We start from the raw sequence: 17,883 nt of genomic DNA, 5'->3' as shown, positions 1-17,883 counted from the left end.
ATCAAGGCCACCGTATTTATTTTAGGGCTGGTTTTGTTTTTTTATTTGCAGTTTTTATATATTGCGAACTGAGCCCAAGCCATCGGACCGCTTTACATTAGCACTAGTAACATTGCACAAGGTCGAGTTCATGTTTTTTTGTGACGGGGAATTGAGTGTTTGCCCACAGTCACGGCATGTTGAGCCGACTCCAGGGCTCGAACCTGGTTCTCCATTTCCAAAGTCTGGAGCTCTAATGCACATCCACATCCTCTCCAAATTAGTTTGGCCTTGGAAGGGGATGTCTCCCAGCCCAGATGTCTCAGGTCTACCGCCTAAGGTCATTAATTTGTGGCCCTGATATTTGCAAGCTCTGCATACTGCCAGCTCTCTGAAAACCTGAAGGGGGTAATGAGTCTCTCTATTCCCAGTGTCTTATTTCTCATTCTGTGGGCAGCTTTTCCTTGGACTCTGCCCTTTGAGGTACCCTAGATACTACTTTGCCCTTCCAGATCTTGCAGTGTGAGCTGAGATCTTTTAATTAGGTCTACAACGGCTGTTTCTGATAGTCTTCTAACCACAGGTTCTTCACCTTTTGAATATTTCCTCAGGCTTCAGAATGGACCCGTACAAAGCCCAAGCAGTGCCCTTGCACGCTGAAAGGTGGTGCCATGCAGTTTCATGCAATCACTCCTTTCCATAATTGACGTGGGGGGCCCAAATAGGCTCAATGTATGCACTTTGACATCAGTCCCTTTAAGCGCCAACAGATGTTGACCTGAGCTATCCCTCCTCTCTTTTAAGACAGGATTTGTAATTTTCCAACTATTTTTTTCCCTCAGAATGCTAAGAAAATGTCCCCTCCCAAATCTTCAGGGTTTAAGCTTTGTGGGGAATGTCTCAAATAAATACCTGTGACAGACCCCCTCATGGTGCCTGGGGTTAGATCACAATTCTAAGGCATTCAGCGACTGTGCCTTGCTATACCCCAAGGCCATACAGGATAGTGAAGTGAAGCTCTTTGTCACGACATACAGCAAGACTCCATGCTGTACTCTGTCTAAGGAGAGATCCTGGCCCCGCTCTCAAAGTCGTTCCCCGGCAGGTCATTGTCGAGGTACAAATCTTCGGGTAAGTCTGAGAAAAAATTAAAGAAGTCAAAGCAGGCCTCTGCCCTTCCCGCCACTCTTGATCTCGTGAGAAGGAGCAAAGGCATCAGCGTGCATCCTGGACTTATTCCTGCAGTCGATCCTTTTAGGCCTGTTCCAGACCCCGCAATGCAGCCTAAACTAGTAGGACCACAAGTAAAATCCTCAACAAATCCAGTAGTTATAAGGTACAATGTTTAACATTTCTACATATTATCAGTATCGTCTGGCGCTTCCACTGGCCCGAAGGAGCTGAGAGAGCTTCCAGCTGTGTATTGCCAGCGGGCCCTCCCTGAGCACTAGTTGGACTCTCTGGAACTGTATGGACATCCGTTCTGGATCGTCCTTCTGCACCACAACTTGATCCACCAATGCTGGCACCCCCGTCTTTGGACAACGACGGTGGCCAACCCATAGTGCTGTCTGACTCAGACGGCGCCCCACTGATCTCAAATGAGTCGGTGGCCAGCTCCTCTTGCGCTTAGCTATTCAGCAACTCTTCCGACTCTGATGCAATGCTCTTGCCCCATGGAAGGGCGCATTTTCTTCACAATTTGTCTCGGATATAATCAATTGAATTAAGGTTCCTGTAGCGGCTCAACACTGAGGGCGTTAACTCTTCGTCCTTGGTAATCCAGGAAAAGTTCTGCGTTTGCTTTCGTATTTGTGGTATTCAGTCGGCTTGGGTTCAATCCAAGGATTTTTTCCTATAGATTACAAATACTCTTATTTGTCCTGGCACACTGTTCAGTTACCCAGCACCCCAAGCCTGAGAACTTTGTAATAGGCAAAAACGTTTTGCTTAGCCCTCGGTTCTGTGAATTCAAGGTGTCTCTTGGGCTGCTATATACATGCCCTGTGCCATTGGCCTCAGTTCTGCCGGTTGTCACGGAGGATGCTCATGCAATCCTTTCTCAAGCCATTTAAGACAGTCAGGATGCAGCTAAATTGACGATTCGTTGTGGGTTGGGCACCACTGACTCCCTTGGTAGAGTCATTGGCACCAGTGTACCCCTTCGTAGACATGCTTGGATGCGATTCACTTGATTTTCAGGGATGTCCAAGCTAGCCTAATGGACATGCCTTTTGATGGGTTCCGGAAACCAGGGCCACAGTACTCTCCCTGGGCCTATCTGCCCCTCTTTGTTAGCTTCATCAACAGTTCCACCCTCTCCATGGCCTTGGTAGGGGCTTTCAGCACTATCAACACATACAGCCAGTGCAGCGATTCTTTCAGCTCTCTCGTGGGTTCTGGTGTGGTTCCTGCAGACCATGGGGAAAACATGGGCAGCGTACAGCTCACTCTTCAAACCCTCTGGCTGCCGCAACTTTCAAACCTCTTTACTGTGACTTTGCTGGCACACAGCCACCCTTTCAGAGTCAGGATCCCGCATTTTCTTCCAGCATGCCAGGCAATAATTTCTAATAAGTTGGTTCTGCAAATTGCTCAGCGGGTTTACGCTTTACCATTTCTCACAACCCTGCCGCAATTTCCACCTTCCTCAGACCGCCGGCTTACGGAGGATCATCTCTCCCTTTTGCAGCTGGAGGTGCAGGCTCTTTTGGCCAAAGAAGCCATAGAGAAGTTGCAGACGGCAGAAGTTGGTTGTGTTTATTATTCCTTCTACTTATTGGTACTGAGAAAAGAATGAGGCCTCTGCCCCATCGTAGACATTTGCCCTTTCAATGCCTTCCTGCAAATGGACAAATTCAATGGCTCACTCTGGCCTAGGTCTTGTCTGCCTCAGAGACCAGATCGTAGTGTCAGACTTATAGGATGCTTATTTTCACATCCCTATCGTCCAGGCCCACTGGCGCTATATGGGGTTTACACTGGGACAGGATCATTTCCAGACCACTGTCCTCCCCTTTGGCTTCACCAGTGCCCCTCGGAAAGTAATGGCAGTTGTTACAGCACATCTTCTCAAGTCGGGTACCCAGTCTTTCTATACCTTAATGACTGACTGCTGAAGTCAGGCTCACCGTAGGCAGTCATCACCGACCTGCAGATTGAGATGACGCTTCTAACATCATGGGTGTTCTCTAAAAATGTGCCGAGGTCACACCTGACTCCTTCGCAGACACTCCCCTTCATCGGAGTCATTCAGACCACTGTGCAGTTTTGCGTCTATCTTCCAGAGCAGAGAATCCAGGACATCCGGGCTTATACTATTATTTCAGCCCCGGTAATGGATTTCAGTGACTGGTGGCCTCCCTTTTTTTGCTGGTAATGCATGACAGATCGCTTGTGCAGACTCTGCAGTGGGATTTGAAGTCCTGGTTGGCACAGCAGCAGGAGGAACTCTCTGATCAGGTCTATATTTTGGAGAAACTGCAAAAGATCTGCAGTGGTGGCTGCTGGACAACAGTTGGGTCAGTGGCAGACCCTTCTCCCTATCTCACCCAGGGCTGAGGCTCCTGGGTTGGGATGTCCATCCAGAAGAGGTGATCAGAGGTCTCTGGCAGAGGCTCGACTCCACATCAGTCTGCTGGAGCTTCAAGTCATCTGCTTGACTGAAAGTCTTCATTTCAACTATCACAGGGAAGACTGGTGCGCCTAGGTCCGGTTTTGGGGTTTCATCACTCATCAGCCAGGATCGCTTGACTCCAGTGGCATGGATCGCACGGGACCCACGTCTGGGCATACCCATCCCACTCGGGGTAACAAATGCAAAAAGAACAATTGATGGACAGAATGCAGAACAATTTACAATACAAATTGGATGGGGATTGAGGCAAAGACAGATTGCACCTGTCCCTAGTGGAGTGATTTCTATTAAAATGCACAAGGTGCTAGGGACCGGAGATTCCATACCCCTAAATCTCCGAGATACACAGTATCTCTAAACTCCATATACAACACAGTGGTCCAGCACACTTAATTTAGGTGTTCATGAAGAAGTCCGTGAGGACGAAACGCGGTGGCTACGGGCTTTTATCTTGTCTGGAAAAAAAAAGTCATCAAAAAAGGATTTGAAAAGATTGATTCTGCTGAATTTCCATTCTTGATTTTGATATTTGGTTCACAAATGTTTGTTATATCAGTTACTTTTGTCAAACTTTGACCTAAATTAAGTGTGCTGGACCACTGTGTTGTATATAGAATGCAGAAAATGTCATACATTCACCTCAGTACAGAGATATGGGCCTAAATCCATCGTTTTTTGGCTCACCATGCCATTCCAGTTTGAACCCAGCCATATGCAAATCATTCTTGACCCTGTGCCTGGGAACAGTCCAGCCTGAACTGCCTGGCTAGCTCCTCCCTGGACTGGAAACAAGCATCCTAGGACAGGTTTTGGGGTTTCACCCCTCATCACCTAGGACAGATCTATAGACTAGGGGAGAATGTTGGATTTGCTCTGCATTACGCCCATCACCTGTGTGTCTTTTGCTTTCTTGCCCTAAGTGCGCCGGGTATGCCCTCACTGTGTCACTGGATTCAAGCTAGCCTGGCGGATGAGGCGTGATGCCCCGAAACCTGTCCAAGGATGCTTGTTTACGGTCCAGGGATGACCTGGCTTGGCAGTTCGGTCTGCAATGTAAAATAACCCAAGGAGAGCAATACACATTAATACAGTATGTGTAAAACAGGGCATATTGATACAGTGGCCACCAGTTATACAGACACTCGTTTTGTAAACATAATACAGCAAACTAATATTAAAAAGAAGGCAGGCCAAAGAAAAGCATTTATTCAATATTAATTGAAAGAAGGAGCCCTGTCTCTGCCGTATATAGAGTGTATATTTAAAAAATAATTTCTTTCTGGGTAGTATCAAGCCTTGTATGTGTCCCTGGTATTTTGAGTGAGAGAGATGTTCCCACAGTACTACATATTCAGCCCCTTTTTGCTATCTCATTTGCAGCGTTACTTTTTTTTATTTAGCTTTTTTAAATATAATTTTCATTATGAAGTATCTGAATTGATGTCTTTTCATTGCTTCATATTTTGCCCAGGCGATAAGTGCACGAGTTTTATCTTACCTCAGATCAGAGTTACATTGCTTCACATTCTGCATTCTTCCTTTTTCCAGCTCTGCATGTGTCTGCGTTTCAGCCCGTGTTCGCTTCCCCTCTGTTTGGTCATTGTTTGTCAAGTTCTGTATGTTTATCCTCAGTAGGTATCCTGCAATATCGTAGCCCCAGCGTGAAGATTTGCAATATTGTTCAGGATCAGTCCTTTTGGGAGCTAGGTATGGTTTTCCATAGAGGTGGGCGAGCCACTAAGAGCTGACGCCTGGCTCTGACTCAGCCCATGGCCCCATTGGAAGCTCGAGCCCATAACGAGCCATTCTTCCTTGTGGCTCCTGCCTGCCACCCTCACTCTACCCTCATGCACAGAGCGGTAAACAAAGCATTAACACTAGACGTAAAAAGAGAGAAAAATAGCTACCCATTTTCTGGCCAAATTGTACAAAGTGAAACCAGAAAGCCTGCTTCCCCACTCCACCAAACTGTGTGATCGTAGGCAAAGGTTTTGTTTCACCACTCCCCCTCTCTTCTTTGTCTCTTATGAAAGCACTTTCAAGTACGTGAGTTCAGAATACCAGCTGTACAAAAACCTATTGTGTTTGATTTAATAGACTATAATGTGATCTAAGAATCTGGGCCTCATATAGGGTTCACGTGTCTTGCCTCTTAATTCACTGATGGCACTGTCGCCAGGGTGGGGGCGGGGAGCAGGGATGGCTTTCAGTTTGCTTGAAAACGATCATTTATAATGAGTACTTCTTGGTGCGGGGCTATAAAGTGACTTATTAAGGTCAAAGTTTCCACATATGAATTCCACATTTATGAATTTTGAAGAGACGTTATCATATTTACTGTGATGATTGTGGTATGATTTACATGCCAAAGTTTTCAGGGCTCGGCTCGCGTACAAGCTCTTAGAGCCAAGCCAGACCCTTGGCTCAGCTCTCCCTGTTAGCTTGTTGGCTTGCTCACCTCTTGTTTTCCGGGTGGGGAACAAGTTATGGTTTCTTATAATGGTTTAACAAACATAACAGGAGACTTTCAAAGGTTTTAGTTTTTCATTTGGAACCATTGTGACACTTTAACTGTATTATCTGTTGCAGCAGTTTTAGCTTTAAAGGGGTAGATCTTGCTGTCCCTTTCGCATAGATGTGTCCTGGTGTTTTTGTAGCACTATTCTGCATCCAGCAGTCTGGGGTATATCCTAAATTGGGCTTTCCATTTGTTTCTGCAGGTATTTGTGGACATTAGGTGTGTATTTATAAAATAGTAGATACATAGTTCAGAGTAGGTTTCCAGACTTTGATGCTGTGAATTTGTTACCATTTACCAATATATTCATATTCAACAAATTAGATTTTGTGTCGCAATAAAGCCTGTATTGCTTTTTCTTAGAGGGATTTTGTGACTTGTCTGCAGTTTGATGAGGCATTTAAAACTTTTCCGAGTTAGGTATAGTTTATTCATGGACGTAGTTATCATGCCTCATGTTTAATGGGTATATATCACAGGCAGGCGAGGGGACCCCTTGAGGGATGGGAAGATTTCATTTGTTGTCGCTTATTTGTTCCTTTCAAATCATTTTATTGGGAATTTTCATAAAGTTGCATATAACAGGTCATCAATCATATGTTGCACTGTATAGAGCATAGGCATTAATGCCTGCTGTTAGGTGTCTAACGTGCGTTAAGAGATACAGCAATATCCAGTGGAAAGCAAACAGTGGAAAATCCCCATAATTCTAACACAGCGCCCCAGTAAGAAGGAAAGATGAAAGAGAATAAGATAAAAATAAGAAACAAATGGTGGAGGGGTGGAAAGTGATCACTAAAAGAATGAGGTGTTGCCAGGGACTAAGGTTAAGAGTGTGGTTGCTGGGGGGAAGCCGTGAAGATGTAGGTTTGGAGTCATCTGTAATGTAAAGTCCAAGTTGTTGGTAAATAATGGTACACAGGGGGAGCTTTATTTATTTTTAAGTAAAATACTCAAAGCTTTACAGAAGTACAAATCATAAGCATAGACGATGGACTTAAATGCCCATTACCTAGAAATAGCCTCAGAGCTCAGTATTACAGGGTCTTGTATTCTTTTTTTTTTTTTACTTTATTTATCATTTTCATAATGTTTACAGACATTGCAAGGTTACCCACTGCGATTATACAAGTCTAAAACAGCAAGAATTATTTGCAAAGCAAGCATGTTCCAACATATACCGCACAATAGCTGCGGTTAGCATATACATCATATGTTGTAATGTCAACAGCCGACCAACTCAAGCCAAAGGGTTCCCCCCAGTGATCCATATTCCACCCTCCCTGACATAATAAATACAGCTATTGAGCAAGCCGAAAGGGCATAAATCACCCCAGCTGGCTGCTGTGAAGGGGGTTAGAACCGATGTCCAGCAAATAGCTCTTAAGAGACCCCCCAATATCTTTTAGGTGGGATGTCAGGGTTGAGTTGTGGCATAGAGTTCGCAATTCGTATTACAGTATGTGAGCCTATTAAGCCAGGCTTTCACTGTAGGGGAAGCTCTACTGCCCCATTTAAGGGCTATTTCCCTCTTTGCAAGCAAAAGGGCGATGGCCGTAAATTTACGCAATCACTTCAGGAGATCGCACACATATCCCAACAAGGCTACCTCTGACGTAGGATCTAACTCGAGGTGTATCATTTTTGTTAATAATCTGAAAATGGCTCTCCAGTAATCCCCAATCTTAGCGCAGTTCCTAGTCAAATGGGCTTATAGGGTCTTGTATATATTAAAGCGAGCAGAGCACATATAGCTGTCATATTTAATAGAGTACTTTTTTTGTAAAGGTTTGAGTTTCCAGGTTGTCCACATTGGCACTGCATTGGTTTCAATTTCTAATGGGTCTACCTCTGCACTCTATCCCATAGATCAAGATGTAGATGCATCAAACACCAAACCATTTGTATCTCAAAAATAGCCATTCATTATAGACCTTTTCCAACTTCCCAGGGCCACCCTTTGCCTACGGCTTCTTGGTGTCCGGGACAGGTGGCCTTAGAAAGCCGTAACTGTGATCTGGTTAGTCTGAGTCGGGTTTCACCCAAGAAACTGCTTTGCTATGTGACTACGATGCTTACGCAAAGGCTTGCAAGGGACCTGGATTTTCAAAAAATATATAGTACCATTTTTTGGCGAATATCTAGTTATGGGCCTCCACAATGTCTCTGCAAGAAGGGTCTATTTGCATTGCTGGTGCAGAACGAGTATTCATGCCATGGTTGGTCACCCGCACTTTGGTGTCAGATTGCTCAGTCCATTACTACGTTGTGTTGTTCAGAGCTTTGGGGCAGCAGCAATGGCTCAGAAGGGCTGGAAGACTAGTCGTGGAAAATGCGGATGTTCGTTTTTAGGTCTCGTAGAGAGACCTTTTCCTATCCATCCACTTTTTTATGATGATGATTCTCAACAGTTCACGTGAAATCACGTGACCACAAGCTCCTTCGTGCACGAGCTTGCATTTCCCCACAGGCTTCCCCCTGCCAGCAGCATTTGCCACATCAAAGGCTTCAGCTGCCCCGCCCCCCGCCGTCACTTATTCACGGCCGCGCCTCGCATTTCCCCACAGGCTTCCCCCTGCCAGCAGCATTTGCCACATCAAAGGCTTCAGCTGCCCCGCCCCCCGCCGTCACTTATTCACTTCTGCAGGCCGTGCCTTGTTTACTGTTGACATAAACATTGCCCGCATCGAGGACAAATGCATACACCCTCCCATTCCTTGCAAAACACTCACACCGCTTGTCTTAACATATTCAAAACTGCACTGATTTGCAAACGCAGGCAACTATTTAACTATCTAATTCTGTAACAGGGGCCACTTTTATTTTGGCCCTGGCCTATGTTCCGTCCCAGTTTCTGTACAAGCACGGACGGCAGAGAGGGTTAAGAACGTTGTTTTCACATGTTGCTGCGTTGAAAGCTTTTTCCAACCCCTTCATTTTCTTCCCCCGCTGTGTGATATTTGAGCCAGGACCACAACTGCATACCATTTTTCGGTTGCTTGATTAAAGCCAGTTTTCCCCAAGGTCACATCATGAACGAGACACACGGTTTTTGTCAGGAGAGCCGCTACTGGCAGAAACCGTTTTAAAGCGCTTGCTCGCAAGAAATTAGTAACTTGATCCTCAGCCTGCTTTATGCCAGCTTTGTAATTATAATATTCCAGTGGTAAGTCTGACATTTAGGCCAGGAGGGAATGCAGAAGACGTAGTAGACTCTTTTTTTCAGTATTGCTTTAATGTTCCTCTCTACAGTGTTTCAGGCATTTCATAAAACATATAATCTTCCTGCCGCTCTCCACCCTTTCCAGGGTTTGTGTGACCTTGTATCCTACCAGATGACGCACATCCTTTTTGGAAGCCACAATGGGTGAATGATTATCTTTACTTGGTACTATTGTGAATACGTAATCTAGAAACCCAATGCACTTCCACACAGGAAGTGTCCTGTGCGCTCGCATTTGTGCTGTGCTTCGGTGTGCGCTTCCAACCAATCTACTGCGTTTGGGAGTGCCACGCGCTCTGATTCTGTACACGCGCTCTCGGAAATCAGGGCCTCGCAGATGGATGGCAACATACACTCCAAATACCACTCAGTGCCACATAATTACACACCACATCATTGCACTCTACTGAATGCAAAACACACTCCACACAATACCACTCAGTGCCACATAATTATATGCTACATAATTACTCTGCACTCAATGCAACATACACTCCAAATACCACTCATTACCACATAGTTACATGCCACATAATTACAATACCCTCAATACAACTTACACTCCAAATACCCCTCAGTGCCACATAATTTCATGCCACATAATTACACTGCGCTCAATGCAACATACACTCCAAATACCACTCAGTGCCACATTATTACACACCACATAATTACACTCTACTGAATACCACACTCCACACAATAACACTGGGTGAACACATAATTATATGCTACATAATTACAATGCAACATACACTCCAAATACCACTCAGTGCCACATAATTACACGCCACATAATTACACTCTACTGAATGCATTACACACTCCACACAATTCCACTCAGTGCCACATAATTACATTTACATAATTACAATGCAACATACACTCCAAACAATACCACTCAGTGCCACATAATTACACTCTACTGAATGCATTACACACTCCACACAATTCCACTCAGTGCCACATAATTATATGCTACATAATTACAATGCACTCAATGCAGCATACACTCCAAACAATACCACTCAGTGCCACATAGTTACAAGCCACATAATTACACTCTATCGCATCACCACAGCATCACTCAGCACCACCCCAGCATCACTCAGCACCACCCCAGCATCACTCAGCACCACCCCAGCATCACTCAGCACCACCCCAGTATCACTCAGCACCACCACATTATCACTCAGCAGCACCACTCCGCGCCACCACAGCATCACACAGCACCACCACAGCATCACTCAGCACCACCACAGCATCACTCAGCACCACCACAGCATCACTCCGCATCAGCACCACCACAGCATCACTCAGCACCACCACAGCATCACTCAGCACCACCACAGCATCACTCAGCACCACCAAAGCATCACTCAGCACCACCACAGCATCACTCAGCACCACCACATTATCACTCAGCACCACTACAGCATCACTCAGCACCACCACTCAGCACCATCACAGCACCACTCAGCACCACCACAGCACCACTCAGCACCACCACAGCACCACTCAGGACTACCACAGCATCACTCAGCACCACCACAGCATCACTCGGCACCACCACAGCATTACTCGGCACCACCACAGCACCACTCAGCACCACCACAACACCACTCAGCACCATCACAGCATCACTCAGCACCACCACAGCATCACTCAGCACCACCACATTATCACTCAGCACCACCACATTATCACTCAGCACCACCACAGCATCACTCAGCACCACCACATTATCACTCGGCACCACCACATTATCACTCGGCACCACCACATTATCACTCAGCACCACCACATTATCACTCAGCACCACCACATTATCACTCAGCACCACCACATTATCACTCAGCACCACCACGTTATCACTCACTACCACCACAGCACCACTCAGCATCACCCCTGCATCACTCAGCACCACCCCAGCATCACTCAGCACCACCCCAGGCACCACCCCAGCATCACTCAGCACCACTCTGCATCACCATAGCACCACTCTGCACCACCACAGCATCACTCAGTGCCACCCCAGCATCAATCTGCGCAACCATTCAACAACTGGTTAAAATATGTTCTTTCAATGTTTCAAGCTTTATTTCAAATGTCACAAAAAGTTGTTAATATTTCACTTCTGTTCTTGAATTTTTGTCACAATAAAATACACTGAACATAATCTTCACAAAAGTTTAAGCTATTGCCATTATAAATTACAATCACTTTTATTTAAGTATTAATTATTTTAAAAAAATTAAAATCCATTGTAATTTGTAATATCAATACATCTAAGTCACGTAAATACAAAACATGTTGCATTACAAATGCTATAGGTGTCAAATTTGCGAAAGTTATAACTTTTGGCATTGTAAATGACAAAGCTATTCATTTAGCTATTTTCAAAACCAACTTATAAATAATAAAATTGTCATTTACAAGACCAATAGCTCAAACTTTCCTAATACGAGACCTATTGCATTGCAAATGCTTGTTTAGTGGGGAATGCTTCTGGTGCAAGCAGTTTGGAAATTCAGATCATTGAGCAGAAGTATTTAACCCAGCTTGGTCCCTGCTGGAGGGGGATGGGTAGCATGCAGCTTCATGCCCAGGAAGGCCTTTATCAGGTCTATGCATGTTGTCAGAGCACTGTTAGAATTTCAGAAGTCTCAACTCATATGAAATGAGAGCATTTTAGCAGTTTTTATCTCGGATAGACCTATGGAAACGTGCTTGGCGGGAAGCAATGTGCATGCCAAGTCAACATCTGAAAACCACTCTTTATGGACATACCAGTTGTAGTAGGGTTCCCGATTGGAGAAAAGTTATGCCGGTGATGTTTCTATAGTGGCACCAAATCACCTGTATTATTACAGAAAGCCACCTCTAATGCTCAAACAATGCAGCAAGAATGACTAGATGTAAAACTAAGATGATTGAAGCAACAGTGCAGCATGGGTCACACCGAGTGGAAGCCCTAAGGACCAAACCAGACTTTGTTTCCAGGTCACCATGAAGGTGCAACTCTCCCTTCATTTATTTTCCCACCCGGAGTTTACTGCTGCACCACTTAAAGCAGAAGAGGAGACTGATAGAAGGGAGAGAGATTTCTGAAGGTTACAAGCTTAGCCTTAGCAGTTTTCAAAGGCTTCGGGGGTTGATGGCAATGAGATTACCCGATTGGGATGCATTAGATCAGATTAGAAGCATGCATTGCCTTTAAAGGGCTTACACTACATTGCATGCCCTCAAATTTAAAAGAGGATTCAAATGTTAGCTGACATACCGAGTTTTAAGCATTCTAATGCCACAGTGCTAAAATCAGGAACTGTCTTACTGAAACATTATGTACAATTTGCAACCTCGAAGCTTCGCAGACATGTTGGGACCTTTTTGCTGGAGACCTGTGTTTCCCCACACTAAGCTTTCGATTTCACCTTTCTGCCGGCTCGAGGGCTTCAAAGATGTGGCTTGGCTTACACATTATCTTTGTTTATGCTCTTTCTTGGTTCAGCTGTCGGCAGATTGTGGTTTGGTTTGTGTCCGACTGTCTTTGTTTTTAGGTTATGGTTCCTCTGTGTAATTGATGAGCGTTTACTTGTGGATTGTGTTTCACACCACATTTCTATATTATGCAAGTACTTTGTTGCATTGTAGTTGGTAGTGTTGCCCAAGGTGTGTCTACCTTGGTTGTGCAATAGTGTTCTCGACCTTTTACACATCCTGTGTGTTAATTCCTATATCGTGAGGCTGGCAAGTGATGCTACTGGAGCAAGCGAGGGCAGCACAGTGACCAATTACTCAAGAAAATTGGTGAAATTGGTAAAGATATAGCGCCTGGGAGTAGAGAGCATTTGGGCCCCACTCCTTAACGTGGCACCAGAATTGAGAGATGCCATTTCAACTTTCAGATTGAGAGGGAAGCTACATGTTTGAGATTACTTTCATTCTGTGTACTTTATCTAATTTTCTCTTCTACTCCGTTGGAAGTGCAAGTCTCTGTCCCACACAGTCCCAATATCTGCCTCCCAGGATTCCTTGCATTTTACATTCTGTCACTTTTCCCATGTGCCTTCTCCCTCACAGATTTATCTCCTAGGATCCCTTCTTTCACACAGGTTAATTCCTGTCCCCTAGTCGTTTCTCTTGCACTTGTAATCAGCTATGTTCCCCTGAATCCCTTCTCATAGTGCCATAATTTATTTTTGGCCTCCAGAAACCCTGCCCTTACATTCTTACTGTCTGTCTCATACTCTACAAACCACATTCTTAATACTAATACGTTCTGTGTCTGCCCTCACTGTTATCACTTGCATGCATATTTTCTGCCTTCGCCTGCCAGGGTCCCATAGCACTCATAGGACTAGACTCCGATCCCAGGGTTTCATCTCCCACACCGGTTTATTTTATTCACTAGAGTCTCTTCTCCTTCGCAAGCAAATAGGATTGCATCTCTTTTCCTTCACCCAATGCCCCCTCTCACATTATTGGTGATCTTCTCCATTATTAAGGGTCCACTATGTCTTGCAGGTAGTGTCTGTCTCTGTCATGGGTCTTCTCTCTCTGATATAAGCAATGTCTGTCTCTCTCCTTGCTATTCTCTAACACTTGTTGTGCACTCATTTACACAGGGTCCCCTTTTTAGGTCTCGCCTAAGCAGCGCGCATGCGCTGCATAGGAGACCTTTAGCAATCGATTCCCTTTTTCTGTTAAAAACGTACATGCATTGCATTGCAACGCTTGCACGTTTGGCGATTCCCTTGCAGGAGCCAGCTTTGAAACAATCTGTTTGTAATTAACAGATGGTTTCTGCTCACTCCTGCAAGGGAAACTGGCGCAGGCCCCCTCCTCCCCCTCCTCCCCCTGCTGCCTCTTTTCAGCGCGAGGCACGCGCGCTTGTCCTTTTTTATAGTCCGAGCCATACTTCAAGGCACTGTTGCCTGCTAATGTATTTGCAAAGGGAGCATCTGGCATCTAACCCATGGCTGTTCGGCAGCACCACACTTACTCCTATGCTTAATGACTCCGTGGACACGACCAGGATGAAAATGAGTGAAATATTGGTCGGCTCGTCTCTTCAGGCAGTGCACAGCATAGGAGGAAACACGTTTGCACAGCAACCAATACCTCAGACTTTCTGCTGTTAGTAATGCGGCAGCGCACGCTCGCGTTGTATCCGGATGTGGAAAGCTTCTGCGGTGTCGCTGCCTCCAAGGGGAACACGGGCGCTACAGCACGGGCTTGATCCAGCCAACACGGGAGGATAAACAATGGGCCCGCGGTGGGGATTTTCCTCGCATGCAGTCCCTCAACTTATAGGGTGGGCACAGCAATATCCCTTGGAAAATGACTGCTGCGTCACAACTTTAAAAATGTGATATTTGGTACACTTTGTACCTCTAACTACCCGAATAACGGTATCCACAGCCAAGGAGCACTGGGTTACTTTACCGATGCCCGTAGTGGACGTGGATTAAAGGAAGATTGCTGGGGTTTGTATTTCAGTGTTCCATAATACTGCAAGAGGGAGCCACATCCGAGCGGCGCGTGGACTACATTTCCCATCGTGCCTGGCTCGAAACGAGCAAGAGTAGCGTCAGAAAACAAAGCTGAATTCCCGCACCATAGCAGTGTGTGCAGGAAACATAATGGCTGATCAAGCCTGGGAAATAGTATCCCCTTGATCTTTCATTAACCCTTTTTTCCCATTTGGCTGAAACGCACCTTATAAAATATTGCAAGGATCTGAATGAAACGCTCTGAAAAGATCCTATATAAAGCCAATTTCTTGATTTTAAATGAATAATGTTTTTTTAATTCTCTGGCCAAAATACGAACAACGTTCTCCAGTATATTCGGTACACGAATCTGGCACAAATTCATAAATATTGAAAGCATGTTGTTTTGGAGATTCAACATATTTTATTTTTAACATTAATTTGTATTATCATAAAGCATTGCTCTTCAAACTTTTTTTATGCTTACATTCCCCCTCCCCGCAGTAAAAAAATAAGCATTAAAAATGCAATGGGTCTCGCCTTTAAGTTAAAGCCATTTGCTTTGCTATACCATTAGCAAAGCAAATGGCTTTACCTTAATAAAAGGTAAGACCCATTGCATTTTCAATGCTTGTTTCTTATAGCCAAATTCTGGAGCGATCATATAATCTTTTTTTTATCATACTCCTAAACTGTCTCTTGCCCTTGATACCCCTTTCTCTGACACAGGGACGGGTATGTAGTAAATTCACAAATTGGGAGTACTCTTGGTAAATGAAAAGTCTCTTTAATCTGGCTCTACAGCACAGCACAGCTTCAGGCTACCAAGATATCACACCAACTGCCTTCTCAGTTGTATCAATAGCATTCAAAATAATCCTCGCAACTTTAACATTCCATGACATAAAAACCTTAAACAAAACCCACAAGCACACACCAGTATGTTTCTGCCCCAGAAATGCTGATCTCTAAACTAGTATGGTGTCTGCTTACCACTGTCCATGTTTTCTATTCTTTCTGAGATTGCAAAAGTTTTCTCTATTAGCTAGGGTTCCAGATCACTAAGTACTACAGTAGTAATAGTCTGTCACCTGGGATGTCCAGTCTTTTGGCACAGTTTTGTCTTTGTACTCCACGGTCTATGCTCTTTGTGTGGTAGGGTTTGTTCTTGCCCTCTCAGGTCCCTACACTGTCAGGGTATTTCTCTGTCTCATGTCTTTTCTCAGTGATTGATCTGCCCCTTCTCTCCTAGGCATGTCTGTCTCTCCCATGCTGTGCCTTCGCTTTCACGCTGGTTGGGTTTGTGTCTGTGCCCCAGCAGGTATCATTCTCTCTCAGCCGTAGGGCCTGTGGTGGTCTTTTTGATGCATTATCCACTCCATATTGATCCCGCTGAAATATTGCACCCCTTGTGGTGTAGCGCAGTTATGTGCAAAATCTTGTACTAACGTTGTTTAACTCTTTTATTTCCAGCCGTGATTGCCCAATCTTTTACATGCGTAAGAAGGTACAGAAAGATCTGGACGACCAGGAGAAGCTGGTACAGAGATTTGGACCCCCAGCATGGTAGCAGTTTATCATCCGGCAGCAGTATAAGATGGGGCTTACGTGTGCACCTCTCTCTTCAAACCCTAGAGAGAAAGGAGCCTGGACAGACTTTATGAACACTGCGCCAAGAGAGCACCTAAACAGTGGAATGCCACCTCCGTGCCTTCTGAACATTCTCGCTCATCACCAAATAGCACCCTCATGAAACGGGCTTCTTCTACTCCTTTCTGTATTCTTCCAGGCCCATTGGAGTAAAATGCAAATGAAAGGCTGGTCTTCATGGGTGTGTCTTATCAACATGACAGTCTTCCTGTGATGCATAGATGTCTTTCCAGGTTTTTCATTTGGACTGAGGATTTTTCATTGGCATCAGTCTTAAAAAAGCACTTTTGAAAACCAATTCAAATGTAATACAGCAGACACTGAGATTTCCGAATAGCATTGAGCACAGCAGAATCCAGTAATCCACTGTTGAACTGTTCATCGCCTTCAGCACCTCAGTTGGGTAATGCTAAGCACCCTTTGAGTACACTAAGACCAAAATTGTTCTGGTCACTAGCCGATGAGACAAGTTCTAGTTTGTTTTGGCCTAACTAGAAGGCAAACTAGTAGGAACGGTGCTCTATGTAGCACCAGCATCTTCTTGCTGCTTGGCCGCTGTCTTTCTTTTCTAGAGATCCTGCCTTTGAAGTCTGAGAAGCAACAAAACCCAGTTAGGTGTCTAGCGTGTCCATGCTGGACATGCGTACCTTGTCTATTAGTCAGTCATATGAGTTACTGATGTACTCCTTGACCTTTTATGGAGGAAGAAATTGCCTGTCTTCTGTCCAGGTGGAGAGCAGATATCCCATCTGTATTTCTACCACTGGCACCCTGTGGGTGTATAGTCCGTGAGCGAGGCCCGCTCTCATAAAGGGGCATATGGTCTCTAAAATATACTTTTTGTACTGATACATTAATGATGATTAATAAAAGTCTTTTTTCCACATGGGATGTCAGTGTATCAATTCAAATTTACATATGTTAACAGATTTTTTATAGACTTGCATATCTGCAGGAGGGGTTTTGGGCATGCTGGTTTCTAGCAACAGAAATACTGGATAGGAGATACTTCACAATCAGAAGAGTCTCGAGGCTAGTGTATATGAACAGTGAAAACCACATGAACTAAAGTAGTTAGCCCCCATGGCAGAGGCACTTATGCAGGCCCTTGTATTGCTGTGCCTGGACACTTATGTATGCATGAGCTCTCCAGCAGCCCTCTCTATAGGTATCGGCACATTGATTTGTAAGTATATCCACTGTTGTCATGAGTAACGACACACACGTTGTTGCTTTAGAAAATTCCCAAGAATACGCACAATGGATCCATTTTATTTTTAGGTGGAGCCTGTTATACAGTGTAAGCTAGCTGTTTGCCAAAGACAGTATGGGCTTACCAAGAACAAGCGGGCTTGCAGCACCGCCTTACCACAGTCAGCAC

The 17,883-nt window shown here is 44.8% G+C and overlaps 1 protein-coding gene across 1 annotated transcript in view; it reads left to right on the top strand.

The window, feature by feature from the left end:
- Nucleotides 1-17,388, top strand: part of POLD1 (DNA polymerase delta 1, catalytic subunit) — a 357,307-nt gene extending 339,919 nt beyond the window's left edge. Inside the window, exon 19 of the mRNA XM_086929347.1 lies at nt 16,326-17,388. Within this exon, the coding sequence (XP_086785473.1) occupies nt 16,326-16,422 (97 nt within the window). The 3' untranslated portion in view covers nt 16,423-17,388. The remainder of the gene's footprint in view (nt 1-16,325) is intronic.
- The last annotated feature ends 495 nt before the right edge of the window (nt 17,389-17,883 follow it).

This window comes from Lissotriton vulgaris, chromosome 7, assembly GCF_964263255.1.
Source record: "Lissotriton vulgaris chromosome 7, aLisVul1.2, whole genome shotgun sequence".
Lineage (NCBI taxonomy): Eukaryota > Metazoa > Chordata > Amphibia > Caudata > Salamandridae > Lissotriton > Lissotriton vulgaris.
This window is presented reverse-complemented; position numbering and strand designations above follow the sequence as displayed.